Here is a 14,734-nt window from a genome sequence, read left to right as displayed (position 1 = left end):
AGTATGACTGTTCTGGCTGGTGAAATGTGAGGGAAATGATAATGTGTCCTTTAAAACAGACTGTTTTTTTGTTTTGCCTTTTTTCGATCCTTTTGCTTAGAAGTGTATATGATGATTGTGAGCCATCTTAGACTCTACAGAAGAGGCAATGCTCTACTGTGGAAGAGATCACACAGAACAATCCTAGGTTGCCATACGGTTTTGTTGAAGTGCTACCATTACTGATTTGGACTGCCTATCTCCAGAGTGTTTTACAAGACAGAAATTAACATCATTCTTGCCTAAGGCACTTGTTTTTTTCCAGGTCTTTGTTCCAGGATATCTGTATTAGCATATTCTAATGCAGTATGATATAATATATGGCACTTTTGTAATAGTGGTTCTAACGGGATAGAAGAAAATTTGCAAGGTAAGTGAAATCAAATTTAACATTCCTTTGGCTGTATGTGGGCCTCTCACTGTTGTGGCTTCTCCCGTTGTGGAGCACAGGCTCCAGATGCGCAGGCTTAGCGGCCATGGCTCATGGGCCCAGCCACTCTGCGGCATGTGGGATCTTCCCAGACTAGGGCACGAACCCGTGTCCCCTGCATCAGCAGGCGGACTCTCAACCACTGTGCCACCAGGGAAGCCCCTGCTTTTCTATTTTTAATCACTTTTTTTAAACCAATTTTTACTTCAAAAGATTTTTTTTCTTGCTATTTATATGAATGATAAAAATACTTAAAAGTTTCTTTAATTTATGGTTATACTCAATCTTAGTTCCTGAAGAAAGTCCAAAGAAAAGTTTGATTGCCATAGAACTTTTAATCTGTGAATATTAATATTTAGCCATTTTTATTTATTAACTCTTCTATTATGTGATATTGGTACCCATTATCAAGTAGACAATATCTCAAAATTTAAGTCCTTGGTTATGCTTACATAGCATATAAGGAAAATACTTTGTAAATTTTCTTTGTCCTTGATATTAACCAGAGTTGACTGAAGAGCAGAGGAAAATTTTTGAAAATGGAAATATGAACAAAATGCACCTGGTTTAATGAACTGTTTTATTTTTTCAAGTTAATACATAAAATGTTTTATTACTTCTCAAAGGAGAGTCTGCTGCAAGGTCATGTCATACAATATTCAAGGTTAATATATGGCTCCTTTTTATAGCTGAGACTTTGGAGCTTGTTAGGAACAATAAATTCATTTGGCCACAAGATTGTAACCCTGGTGCAAAATAGAAAGGGAAGAAGTTGAACCAATTGAAGGAGTAGTACTGATGAAAACAAAAGTTATTGGCCCTGCCTCTCAGAGGCTTTGACATTTCTGTGGAAGTGCGGGGTGGGGGGGTGGTGATGATAATTTAACCAAAGTTAAAACAATTTATTACGGTTTTGAAAGGCTTGTCTTAAAAGCAAGCGTTAAAGAAAAAGTTAACTGTTTCAGCTAAAAACATACTGAATTCCTAGAAATGGCAACTGTTGTAGTTATTTGTGAAACTGGAAAAATGATCACATGAAAAAGTTGACATGAGCACAAAAAGAGAAGATGTACCCTTACTGTTTTCTTTACAATACTGAGCTGTCTTCTATCAAGTGACAAGGATAGGATAGTTTAATCAATCAAGGTGTTTAAAAAATATTGATTTCCTTAATGTGCTTTCAAAGCAGAATCTTTCTGCAGCTACAATTTGCCTTGTTAAAGGCTGCTTCAAAGGAATAAACTCCTTGAAACGCCAAGCAGCAATATAAGAAAGAGTAAGGAAGCTTGGAATTAAGATCTCAAAACAGACACCCTACACATTGTTATAATTAATAGTCGTGACCTAGAGTAATGAAGGGGGTCCAGAAGGCCAGTTCACTACTGTAATTAATTCTCAACTTTGCTTAAACCTGCATCATTGGTAAATAAAACAACTTTTCAACCTAGTAAGAGAAGCCAAACAGCAAGAGTTTTGCCACTAATTTATATTACAAATTTAGCACAATGAACATGCAAAGAATGTAAAAAATGTAAAATAAACTTTTACAAATCTGAGAATTTCCTAGGCATTCTGCAGAAATTTTTGAGAAAAAAATCTACTTCTGTCATTTTGTGCCCCGTCTAACCCATTTGAACACCACCATAAATTCCATTTTAATGAAAACAGAAGACTTAATCCTCTTGATTTGAAATTGAGATTTTTAGATGACTGACTTGGTTTTCATTTGTAGAAAGGGAATGAGTCTGCTTAATGAAAATCCTAAAATAACAAAACATAGTATTAGTAATAACATCCTTGTTAAATAAACAAAACTAATACATGTGCTATGTAAAGAATGTTACCAGAAAGGATTTTTAATATTAGCCTGTGTAGAGAAAAATAGTCAAATATTTACAAGACATGTTATTTTTGTTTCATTTCTGCCTTATGCCATGATGGAGACAGAGTAGAAGAATATATGCTACTCTAAAGTAGAAAACATTGGCAGAGGCCAGTAAACTTCATTTTTTTTTTCTTTTTTTTTTTTGCGGTATGCGGGTCTCTCACTGTTGGGGCCTCTCCCGTTGCGGAGCACAGGCTCCGGACGCGCAGGCTCAGCGGCCATGGCTCACGGGCCTAGCCGCTCCGTGGCATGTGGGATCTTCCCGGACCAGGACATGAACCCGTGTCCCCTGCATTGGCAGGCGGACTCTCAACCACTGCACCACCAGGGAAGCCCCAATAAACTTCATTTAATGTCCTGGTACTAAGAGTGTATGGAGCATTTCATTTCATAAAGTTTTTATAAAAGTTACTGTTCTCTAATGACATCACAGCCAGTAAAAAAGGCAAGATTGATAATTACAAGAAATTGGAAAAAATACATATATTCATTAATTTTAAATGTAAATCAGTGAAGATAATTGAGACCATTTTCTTAACCTTTACACAATACCTCCACATCTAACCAAAATTCAGTCACCATACATGTATCTAAAACATAACTCTGTTCAAGGCCTAGTCAGGATACTAGAATTACAGATAGAAATAAACATAATTGAGCTGAGTGACACTAGCAACTGTGTGAACCAAATTTGTTGGTGCTCTGGAAAACAAAAGGTTTACAGCAACTAACACAGTGCCCGGTGAAGAAAACCCATCCTCAGAATGGTAGGAAAGTTTTGTGATTTTTTTTACTCACCCTTGCCTCCCATGCAGTGGTGCTCTTATTCTTAAAATGACAGAAGGATGGTTTCCAATTCCCTCCCTCAAACCAGAAGAGGAAGAATAGACTTTTATTTGCAAATCACTGTTTGTCTTTTCTAATCTGGGGGGGGGGGATTAGAAGGACTGACTCAAGGTGCTCATCACTGTTTTGCATAACTTGGAAATCAGGCAAGAAAGAGTAGGCACCGCTTGTGAAAGCTGCAAGATGACTGCAGAATCACAGGCACCTGGATATGGGTGAAGACATAAAACAGGCTGTGTAAGGCCTAGAGAAGCTGGAGTGAGATTTTTGAGAAACTAGGCATTCAAAAGCAGTTGTACCCAGGGGAAGATATAGAATGCCAAATGAATGCACAGGCAAAACATGCTCAGAAAAGATTTAAGACAGCCTTAAGTTTTCATCTTGGTCTGATCCCTAGGATAGAAGCAAGCCTAGCTAAGAGCTGCAGGAGTGCCTTAGCACACAGCTGAAATGCAAAAAGGAGAACTGGCATTCAAGGAAATCTCTAAAAACAGCTGAACATGAGATAATAGGAACAGAGGCTTCAGTGATCACACACAAGGGATAGTCTTTGTAAAAGTAGCTTGGAAAAGTCTCAAAAACAAATGAACAACAGCGTTCCGCAGTCAGCAACAACTGGTAAACACTGGGAATAGAAGAGAATGTTATATCCAGAATTACAGTACTGTAATAGTGAAATGCCCAATTTTCAACAACAAAAAATCTGTAAGGCATACAGAGAAACGGAAACGAGGCCTATTCAATGGAACAGAAACTGGCCTGGCCCACACATTGAACTTACTAGAAAAAGACCTTTAAATATGCTCAAAGAACTAAAGGAAATCAAGAAAGTGATGACTGAAATGAGAATACCAGTGGAGAGAAATTATAAAAAGGAACCAAACAAATTTTGGAGCAGAAAGTTACAATAACAAAATTTTCACTGGAGGGGTTGAACAGCAGATTTGAGCAAGCAAAAGAGCTCATCAGCAAGTTGAAGACAGGACAGTTGAAGTAATTGTGTCTAAGAAAGCAAAGTAAACAATCTAAGGGGTTTGTAAGATACCATCAAATGAAAGAAACATTACAGGAGTCCCAGAAGGAAGAGAGAAAGCTACATAAAGTTTATTTGAAGAAATAATGACAAAAAAGCTTGCCAAATTTGATGCAAGACATGGATGTACATATCAGGAGGCTCAACAAACTCCAAATAGGGTAAAGTCAAAAGAGACACCAAGATACATTATAGACGGTCTTTGACCTAGGACAATTTGACTTAGGATTTTTCAACTTTACAGTGGTGTAAAGATGATATGCATTCAGTAGAAACCATACTTACTTCAAGTTTTGAATTTTGATCTTTTCCCAGGCTAGCAGTATGCAGTAAGATATGCACTTATGATGCCTAGCAGTGGCAGAGAGCTGCAGCTCCCAGTCAGCTGTATGATCATGAGTAAACATCTAATACATGTACAACTATTCTGTTTTTCAGTACAGTATTCAGTAAATTACATCACTTCAAAATAGGCCTTGTATTAGATGATTTTGCCCAGCTACAGGCTAATGTAATTGTTCACAGCACATTTAAGATAGGATAGGCTTAGCTATGATGTTCAGTAGGTTAGGTATATAAAATGCATTTTCAACTTATATTTTCAACTTACCATGGGTTTATCAAGTACAACCCCATTGTAAGTGGAGGAAAATCTGTATAATTAAGCTACACAAAGAGAAAGAATCTTGAAAGCAGCAAGAATGAAGAAACATCACATAAAAGGGACCTTCAGGGCTTCCCTGGTGGTGCAGTGGTTGAGAGTCCGCCTGCCGATGCAGGGGACACGGGTTCGAGCCCCAGTCTGGGAAGATCCCACATGCCATGGAGCGGCTGGGCCTGTGAGCCATGGCCCCTGAGCCTGCGTGCCTGGTGCCTATACTCCGCAACGGGAGAGGCCACAACAGTGAGAGGCCCGCGTACCACATTAAAAAAAAAAAAGAAAAGGGATCTTCAATAAGATTATCAGATTTCTCAAAAAAACTGTCAACCTAAAATCTTCTATCTGGCAAAACTGTCCTTCAAAAATGAGGGAGAAATTAAAACATTACCGGACACTGATACAACTGGACCTGCCCTGCAAGAAATGCTAAAGGAAATTCTTCAAGTTGAAATGAAAGGACAAAGGATAGGAACAGGAAACCATATGAAGAAGTAAAGCTCTCCAGTAAAGGTATACGTGAACAATTATAGAAGCTAGTATTATAACTTTGATTTGTAACTCTCTTTGTTTTCCACACAACTTAGGAACTAACATATAAAAATACAGTTATTGGTTTATATTTTTAGTTGGTTTATGTTTTTAGACACAATGCTTAAAGATGTAATCTTGTGACAGTGATAGTTGAAAGGGAGTGAGGGCAAAGTTATATAAGAGCAAAGTTTTTATGCTCTATTGAAGTTAAGCTGCTGTAAATTCAAATTAGTGTCATTACTTCATGATGTTAAATGGAATCCCCATGGTAACCACAAAGAAATAGCTATAGAATACACACAAAAGGAAAAAAGAGAATTTAAATGTTTCACTATAAAACAAAACACAAAAGAAGACACACAGAAAATAAGGAGCAAAAATATTCCATGCAAATAGTAACCAAAAGGGAACAGTATATTATTATGAGACAAATAGACTTACGACCTTTTTGGATTTAAAGAGACAGAAAAGTACATTATATGTTGAAAGATTTTATACAACAATGTAACAGTTATAAACATTTACACATCTAATAACATCCTCAAAATACATTAAGCAAAACACAACATACCAAAACAGCACTGCTTTCATTGCACCCCATAAGACAGAAAATTCTAGCTGTAAATGCTTACATTTAAAACAGCAAATCAACATTATAACTTAAGGAACTAGAAAAAGGAAAATAGACTAAACCCAAAGCTAGTAGAAGGAAGATTAGAACTAAGATAAGCAAAATACTGAAAAGAAAAATCAATAGAAAATTTTGAACTAAAAGCTAGTTCTTTGAAAAGGTTAACAAAGTGGAAAAACCTTTAGATCAATAACAAGAGAAGACTCAACTTCTAAAAACAGAAATAAGAGTAGAGTTATTACTAATGAGTCTACAGAAATAAAAAGGATCGTAAGAGTACTATGAGCAGTTTTAAACAAGTTGAATAACCTAGATGAAATGGATATATTTCTAAAAACAAAAGCACAACCATACTAAGACTGATTAATGAAGAAATAAAAAATCTACATAGACCTATAGGTAGAAGGGAGATTGATTGAATCAGTGGTCAAAAACCTCCCAACAAAGGAAAATCCTGCAACCTCTGGCTTTACTCAATTCAACCAAACATTTAAAGAAGAAATAACTCCAGTCCTCAAACTTTTCAAAAAAATTCAATAGGCGGGAACACTTCCTAATCCATTGTATAAGGCCAGTATTGCCCTGATACCAAAGCCAGACAATGACAACACAAGAAAAGAAAAAGACCAATGATGAATACTGACCTGATGAATACTGATGAGACCTGATGAATACTGATGCAAACATCTTAAAGTATTAGCAAACTGAATTCAAGAGCACATTAAAAGTTTTATGCATTTTGAACAAGTAGATTTATTGCTGCAATGCAAGGATGGTTCAACAGATGAAAATCCAATCAAATACACTGCATTAGCAGAATGAGGGTCACACATGGATCCCATCAGTTGATGCCGAAAAAGAATTTGACAAAATTCTTTTTGATTAAAAAATAAACCCACCACCCCCCCTAGGAATTGAAGGAAGCTACCTCAATATAATAAAGACCACATATGAAAATCTTACAGCTACCATACTCAATGGAGAAGGACTGAAAGCATTTCCTAACATCAGGAACAAGACAAGGATGCAGCTTTTACTACTGCTATTCAACATAGTGTTGGAAGTTCGAGGCAGAGTATTTAGTCAAGAAAAAGATTGAAATTAGGAAGAAGTAAAATTATATCTGCAGAATACATGATCCTATATGTAGAAAACACTAATGTTCCCTGCACCCCCAAATCTGTTAGAACTTAGATCAGCAAAGTTGAAGTATACAGAAGCAACATACAAAATCAGTTGCCTTTCTGTACACTAACATGAACAACCCAAAACAGAAATTAGGATAACTCCCCTTACAGTAGCATCAAAAACAATGATATACATAGGAATTAACAATGAAGGTGAAAGACTTGTACACTGAAAACCACAAAACATTGCTGAATGATGTTAAAGATGACACATAAATGGAAAGACATCACATGTTCATAGATTGGAAGACAATACTGGTATGATGTCAGGTGATCTACAGATTCAATGTAATCCACTTCAAAATCTCAATGACATTTTTTTACAGAAAATAGAAAAATAAGCAGAATATCTAGGATCCCCAAATAGCCAAAACAATCTTGAAAAAGATTAAAGATGGAAGGCTCACACTTCCTGATTTCAAATTTTACTGCAAAGCTACAATAATCAACAGTGTGGTATTGAATAAAAACAGACATATAGACTAGTGGAGTAGAATAAAGAATCCAGAAATCCTCACATATATAGTCAAATGATTTGGGGGAAGTGCACCAAGACCATTTAGTGGGAAAGGACAGTGTTTCCAACAAATGGTGTTGGGAAAATAGGATATCCACATGCAAAAGAATGAAGTTGGCTTTTTATCTAACACCATATAGAAAAATTAATTCAAATGGATCAAAGACCTAAACCTAAGACTTAAAACTCCACTCTTATAAGAAAACAGGGGAAAAGTTTCAGGACATTGGATTTGGCAGTGATTTCTTGGATATGACACCAAAGTCATAGGCATCAGAAGAAAAAACAAACTGGGCTTCATCAAAAATTAAACATTTATGTATCAAAGGACACTATCAATGGAGTGAAAAAAGCAATCCACAGAATGGGAGAAAATATTTGCAAATCACATATCTGATGAGGGATTAATATCCATTAATATATAAAAAACTCCTAAAATGCAACAACAGCAACAAAAGACAACCCAAATCAAAACTGGGCAAAGGACTTCAATAGTCAGGTATCCAAAGAAGATACAGTATGGCTAATAAGCACGTGAAAAAATGCTCAACATCACTAACCATTTGGGAAATGCAAATCAAAACCATGATGAAATATGACTTCATACCCATTAGGGTGGCTATTATTGGGGAAAAAAAAAGTGTTAGCCAGGATGTGGAGAAACTGGAACTTCTGTTCATTGCTGCTAGGAATATAAAGTGGTTTAGCTGCTGTAGAAAACAGTATGGCAGTTCCTCAAAAAATTAAATAACAGAATCAGCATTTGATTCAGCAATTCCACTTCTGGGTATTTATACAAAAGAACAGAAAACAGGGGCTTGAACAGATACTTGCACATGTATGTTCATGGAAGCATTATCTCAATAGCCAAAAGGTGAAATGACTCATGTTCATTGATTAATGAATGAATAAGCAAAATGTGGTAGATACATACAGTGGAATATTATTCAGTCATATAAAGGAATGAAATTTGGATACATACTATAGTGCTGATGACCCCTGCAGACATGGTAAGTGAAATAAGCCACACACAAAAGGACAAATACATGATTCTACTTACATAAAGTATTGAGAATATTCAAACACTTAAAGTAGAATGTTGGCTACCAGGGTGTTGAGTGGAGGAATGGGGAGTTATTGTTTAATGGGTACAGTGTTCAGTATGGAATGGTGAGAAAGTTCTGGAGATGGATGGTGGTGATGGTTGCACCAGTGTGAATATACTTAATGCCACTGAATTGTATATGTAAAAATGGTACATCTTTGTATGTTTTTCTACCGTAAAAACTTTTTTAAACCACCAAAAGTCATATAACCTAGCTATTTAAAAAAAAAAAAGGTTATCAAGCCACAAGACACAGAGGAAGTTTAATTTGTATATGGCTAAGTGAAAGAAGACAGTCTGAAAAGGTTACATACTGTATGACTCCAACTATATGACATTCTGGAAAACTATAGAGCTAGTAAAGGGATTAGTGGTTATCGCTGTGAGATTGGGAAGGCTGAGTAGATGGAGCACAGGAGATTTTTAGGGTAGTGAAGTTATTCAACATGATACTGTAGTGGTGGACACATAAGATGATGCATTTGTCAAAATCCATAAAACTATAACAAAAAGAGGAGCCTTAATGTAAACTATAGACTTTCGTTAACGTTTCATTTGTTTCATTTAATTTATAATTGTTTCATTTATATTAGCAAATGTAGCACACTAGTACATTTTACATAGATGTTTAATAGTAGGGAAAACTGTGGGAGAGGGAAGTATATGGGAACTCTCTGCAGTCTTCTCAATCATTCTATAAATCTGTAACTTTTAAAAAAATAGTCTGTTAAAAAATTCTATGAGGGTTTTTCGTTTTGTATACTCTAGTGCCTCAAGTTCATAAGTATTAGTTGTAAGTGAATGATGGGTAAATGAATGAATGAATGAATGAATCAGTGGCACTAGTGACAGATTCAATTCACAGTGCTCACACTGGGCTAGACTGTTGGGAAAAGTCAGTGTGTACCGACTGAAGGATTAATAAGCAGAATATTGGAAGAACTCCTAAAATGCAACAACAGCAACAAGAGAAAACCTAGTTCAAAATAAGCAAAGGACTTGAATAGGCAGGTATCCAAAGAAGATATACAGATGACCAATAAGCACATGAAAAGATGCTAAACATCACTAATTAGGGAAATGCAAATCAAAACCACAATGAGCTACCACTTCACACCTATTAGGATGGCTATTAAAACAAACAAAAACAAGTGTTGGCAAGGATGTGGAGAACTGGCTTGAAGGGGAAGTTGTTCACAGGTGGGCTGTTCATTTGGCCAGAACTTGCTCCTCTGCCTCAGCTATTTACTAGCCCTAGACCTGTGGTGTTCAGAACTCCCACTGCTCCAAGCTACTCCGCAACTCTTCATATGTCCTGAAAGTTGCCATTCGTTTTTTTCTATTATATTTCAGGGTGACTACACAGTTGGAAAAACTGAAGAAACTGTTCTGGCCTAATGAATTCTTTACTTTGCTCCCAATAAGATGAAAACCTCACATTCTGCAAAATCATGCCCTAAAATTAAAATAAGTTTGGAATTTTGTAACCTGAGCAGTAACAAAACTAGAATCCTAAATTTCCACTAGTATCCACTGAGAATTAGTCCATCTTCTGTATCTTAAACTTTTGGGCTTGTGTTTCTTTCAGACATAGATCCTTGAAATCAATTGCTTCTCATAGAGAAACAGTTTTCATCAATATTAAAAATATGATCTAAAGGTAGCTGCCAATGATAGGGATAGAGCAGGATAGTTAACACAGGTAGTTTTAGAAGTCCCACTAGGGGATTATAGACACAAAGGGAACTTTGGGAGACCATTGTAAGCTAATGAACACTCAAGAAAGCAATCAGAACACTGTGAAACAAAACAGGTCTGCTTAACAATGAAACCATGCAATAAAAGCAGGAGATATGCCCCAGGCCATTAAGTGAAAAAACAAGGCCTGCAGCCTGCTGGTCAAGGTCAGCAAGATAATGATCCTTAGGACATGCACCTGAGCATGTACCAAGGACAGGAATACAGGGGAAAGGTGGCATTCCAAAGTATAAGACCCTCATACTGAAACCTGAGATGATTTAACATATTTTACTCTATGTTACCACCCTTCTGCTGATTTGAATAGCACCATGACAGTCCCCGTTTGACCAAATAGGGTCAAAAACTCCTCTGCCCCACCCAAAGGAGGAGCTAGTGATGTAAGCGTGATGTCTACTCAGAATGTGGAAGAAGGTGGTCTTCTCCCACTTCCCACTTTTCCTTTGATTATAAAAACGTAGCCCACTTAGTTCCTGGGGCAGAGGTCTCTTGTCTGCCCACTTGTATCCTTTACAAGCATCCTATACTAATAAATCCACTTCTTACCTCCCACTTTGTCCCTCACCGAATTCCTTCTGCACCGAAACATAAGAACCTGTGAGTCATTAAGTCCTGAGACAAGTTGTGTGGTTTCACCTTCATCAATCAATGCTTTTTTTCTAATCACGGGGTGAAATGTCTTCATGCCTTACCTGTACTTGCAACTTCCCGGGACAGCTTAACACAGTGAAAGCCACTAAAGCCACTCCTTGCCCTTAATTAGGATTTTCATCTTTTCTCTTAGGGTCTTGGTATATTGCTAAAAGTTTCTCATTAGCTGTGAGAAAGTTTGCCTCTGGATGCTTCAACACATTAGCTTACTGGTAAAAATCATGTTTGACCAATGCAACTTTCACATAGGATTGATATTACTCCCCTATTTACCTACTGCAAATGAGCTAATAATACACCTGACAGAAACACACATACCTTGCAATAGGACAGACTGTGTTTCAGGGTATGATAACTTTCAGTCTTTTATTTAGAGAACAAAGAAGGATTAATGTTTAATTTCTTTTACCTTTTGGTGTTACATTTTCTGCCTTTGTAACAAAAAAGCAGTGATTTGGGTTCACTGTGATATTTCTTCAATGTTCTCCATGACCTATAGAAAATAAGAATTAAGATGTTTTCTCCATCTCAATTTTTCTTTATATGCACACCTTCCAACACATCTTTATTTTATTCACACATATACATCCACCCCTTCTGTTTGTGATATGAAGAATTGAGGTGAACTAGCCTAGAACATCCAAATAAGCCACACAACGCTCCTCAGAACACAGAACCTCCATTCAGCACCTCCATTCAGATCTCACAGAGGAAAGTGTCCCTGCCTTTCCTCACTGCCTGTTTTCTGTTACTTGAAGTTCTAACAAGCCTGGTGATTTTTTTTTTTTTTTTGCAGCACACGGGCCTCTCACTGTTGTGGCCTCTCCCGTTATGGAGTACGGGCTCCGGACACGCAGGCCCAGTGGCCATGGCTCACGGGCCCAGCCACTCTGCAACATGTGGGATCTTCCCAGACTGGGGCACGAACCCGTGTCCCCTGCATCGGCAGGCAGACTCAACCACTGCACCACCAGGGAAGCCCCATTGGTGAATTTTTTAAAAGATATTACAAATGATAAAGAAAGTAAGGGGAAAAGATTGCTAGAGTGAGTCATTCTAATGGCAATAAAAATTAATAACTGATGGCAAGAAAACAGAAGAAAGTAGCAAAAACAAAACAAAAATCAGGACTAAAAACCAAACCAAACCGAAACAAAAAAACCCTGTGGCTAGCTAGGACTATTTAATGTAGGGACAATTCCCTCCATAACCGATGAGCCCTAAGTCTGTAAACCATATCTGTGGAAGCATAAGTGCAGTACAAAAAACTTAGACTTGGGGTTTAAATCCTTGTTCTACCACCTGATGTGTGATCTTGATGTTAACCTCTCTAAGCCTCAGTTTTCTCTTTTGTAGAGTGAGAATAATACCACCTGCCTCACAATGGGTGTTAGGACTTAAAAGAGTTCTCCTCTGATATGAGATATCAACCACAGTGCCTGGCACCTACAGACACCTGATGTTCATGATTACATATTACACTGCTTTCTTTTCATTTGAAGAGCTGTACTTTCAGAACTAGTGCATTATTGCAATAGGGATACATAATCACAATCTAAATGTATGCTAGGACTTTAGGCTGTAGGTTTACTTAATGAACGAATTGAAAAGATTGCCTAGGGAGGTTTATATTCCAGAGGCACACAGGGTGACACGAACAAACCTATCAGAAGGGACTGATAAAATGAATAAAGCTTTATGGTGTGGTGGCAAGAGGAGTTTCCTGGTGAAAGCAGGTCATTAATAAAATTTAAAATAGAATGTACCATCATGCTGTGATTTTCATAACAAATACGAGCTAATAGCATTAAGCAATTCCCAGCCCGCATGATCAACTTTATTTTCATGACACAGATCTTGTCACATGTGGTAAAAGGCATTTCTTTTTGCTTTTCTTAAAGTAATGGCCTTGCAGTTACTGATAGACTGTTTGACCTTGAAAAAACTAAGTGGTCAGTCAGCTAATTTTGTGAGCTATGCCCAATACCTTATCTAGATTTTTACCCTTTGTTGTGACATTTTTTGCCTCCATTAAAAGAAAGCAGCAAATTAATACTTGAGTGCCAAAACTCTTTTCTCAATGAAACCAGAGAACCTCTGTGTGGAAAGGCTCCAAGGTAGCTTCTATTTTATTACAAACATGTCTTTATAAACAGGAAGAGGTTGACTTGTTTTTTACGTGTGTACATTTTCTAAAAAATAATTGAGTTTTTACCATCCCATTGAACGTTCTGAAAAAAATTAAGAGGCAAGCCTTTTGAAGAGAGATGTTACTGGTGAATTACAAACACGAATCCTTGTGCATTCAAGCATTACTGGCAGTCAACCATTCCTACATTTTTTCTTGTCAGACTTAGCCTTATTTGTGTTAATCTTCCCAGTTAAAACCATGCTCAATAATAAGTTTTCAGTTCTCTGAGAATTTCTTCACTGGTTACTTTACCATCAGGCATTTTACAAATGAATGTAGTTCCAGACAATATCATTACAAATTTAGCAAAAATCAACAAGCTCACCAAACCATTAAAATACATGATTTCACTCAATTACAAAGTAGAGGAACACATCTCAATCTCTTGATAACTCAAAAGTTAATTCTGAGCATATTAAAATGAATCATGTGACAGTATCATTTAATAACAGCATCTCTTTCTGGCTTTTTACTGTGAAATATACATATAAGATTTACCATTTTAACCATTTTTAACTGTACAGTTCAGTTCCACACTGTTGTACAATCATCACCGCCATGCATCTCCAAAACTTTTTCATAATCCCACACTGAAACTCTGTAGTCATTAAATCACTCCCCATTCTCCTATTCTTAGCCCCTGGTAACAACCATTTTACTTTCTGTCTCTATGAATTTGATTACTCTAGATACTTCAAATAAGTGAAATCATGTAATACTTACCTTTTGTGTTTGGATTATTTCACTTAGCATACTGTCTTAAAAGTTCATCCATGTTGTAGCATGAATCAGAATTTGATTCCTTTTTAAGGCTAAATAATATTCCATTGTATTTATGTACCACTTTGGGTTTATCAATTCATTCCTTTTTAAAAAAATGTTTTATTTAAGTATAGTTGATTTACAATGTTGTGTTAATTTCTGCTGTACAGCAAAGTGATTCCATTATACATATATATACAATCTTTTTAAAAATATTCTTTTCCATTATGGTTCATCACAGGATATTGAATATAGTTCCCTATGCTATACAGCAGGACCTTGTTATCTATTCTATATATAACAGGTTGCATCTCCTAACCCCAAACTCCCACTCCATCACTCCCCCACCCCCAACCCCGATAACCACAATTCTGTTCTCTATGTCTCTGAGTCTGTTTCTGTTTCATAGATAAGTTTATTTGTGTTATATTTTAGATTCCTCATATAAGTGATATCACATGGTATTTGTCTTTCTACTTACTTCGCTTAGTATGATAATCTCTAGAT

At 36.6% G+C, this 14,734-nt stretch overlaps 1 protein-coding gene across 1 annotated transcript in view; it reads right to left on the bottom strand.

Moving 5' to 3' along the window:
- Nucleotides 1–11,638: 11,638 nt before the first annotated feature.
- NRG4 (neuregulin 4) overlaps nt 11,639–14,734 on the bottom strand; it is a 66,905-nt gene continuing 63,809 nt past the window's right edge. The window contains exon 6 of the mRNA XM_007471838.1: nt 11,639–11,767. Within this exon, the coding sequence (XP_007471900.1) occupies nt 11,751–11,767 (17 nt within the window). The 3' untranslated portion in view covers nt 11,639–11,750. The remainder of the gene's footprint in view (nt 11,768–14,734) is intronic.

This window comes from Lipotes vexillifer, unplaced genomic scaffold (genome assembly GCF_000442215.2).
Source record: "Lipotes vexillifer unplaced genomic scaffold, Lipotes_vexillifer_v1.1 scaffold334, whole genome shotgun sequence".
In the NCBI taxonomy this organism is placed as follows: domain Eukaryota; kingdom Metazoa; phylum Chordata; class Mammalia; order Artiodactyla; family Lipotidae; genus Lipotes; species Lipotes vexillifer.
The sequence above is the reverse complement of the archived record's forward strand: the minus strand, read 5'-3'. Positions and strand labels throughout refer to the sequence as shown.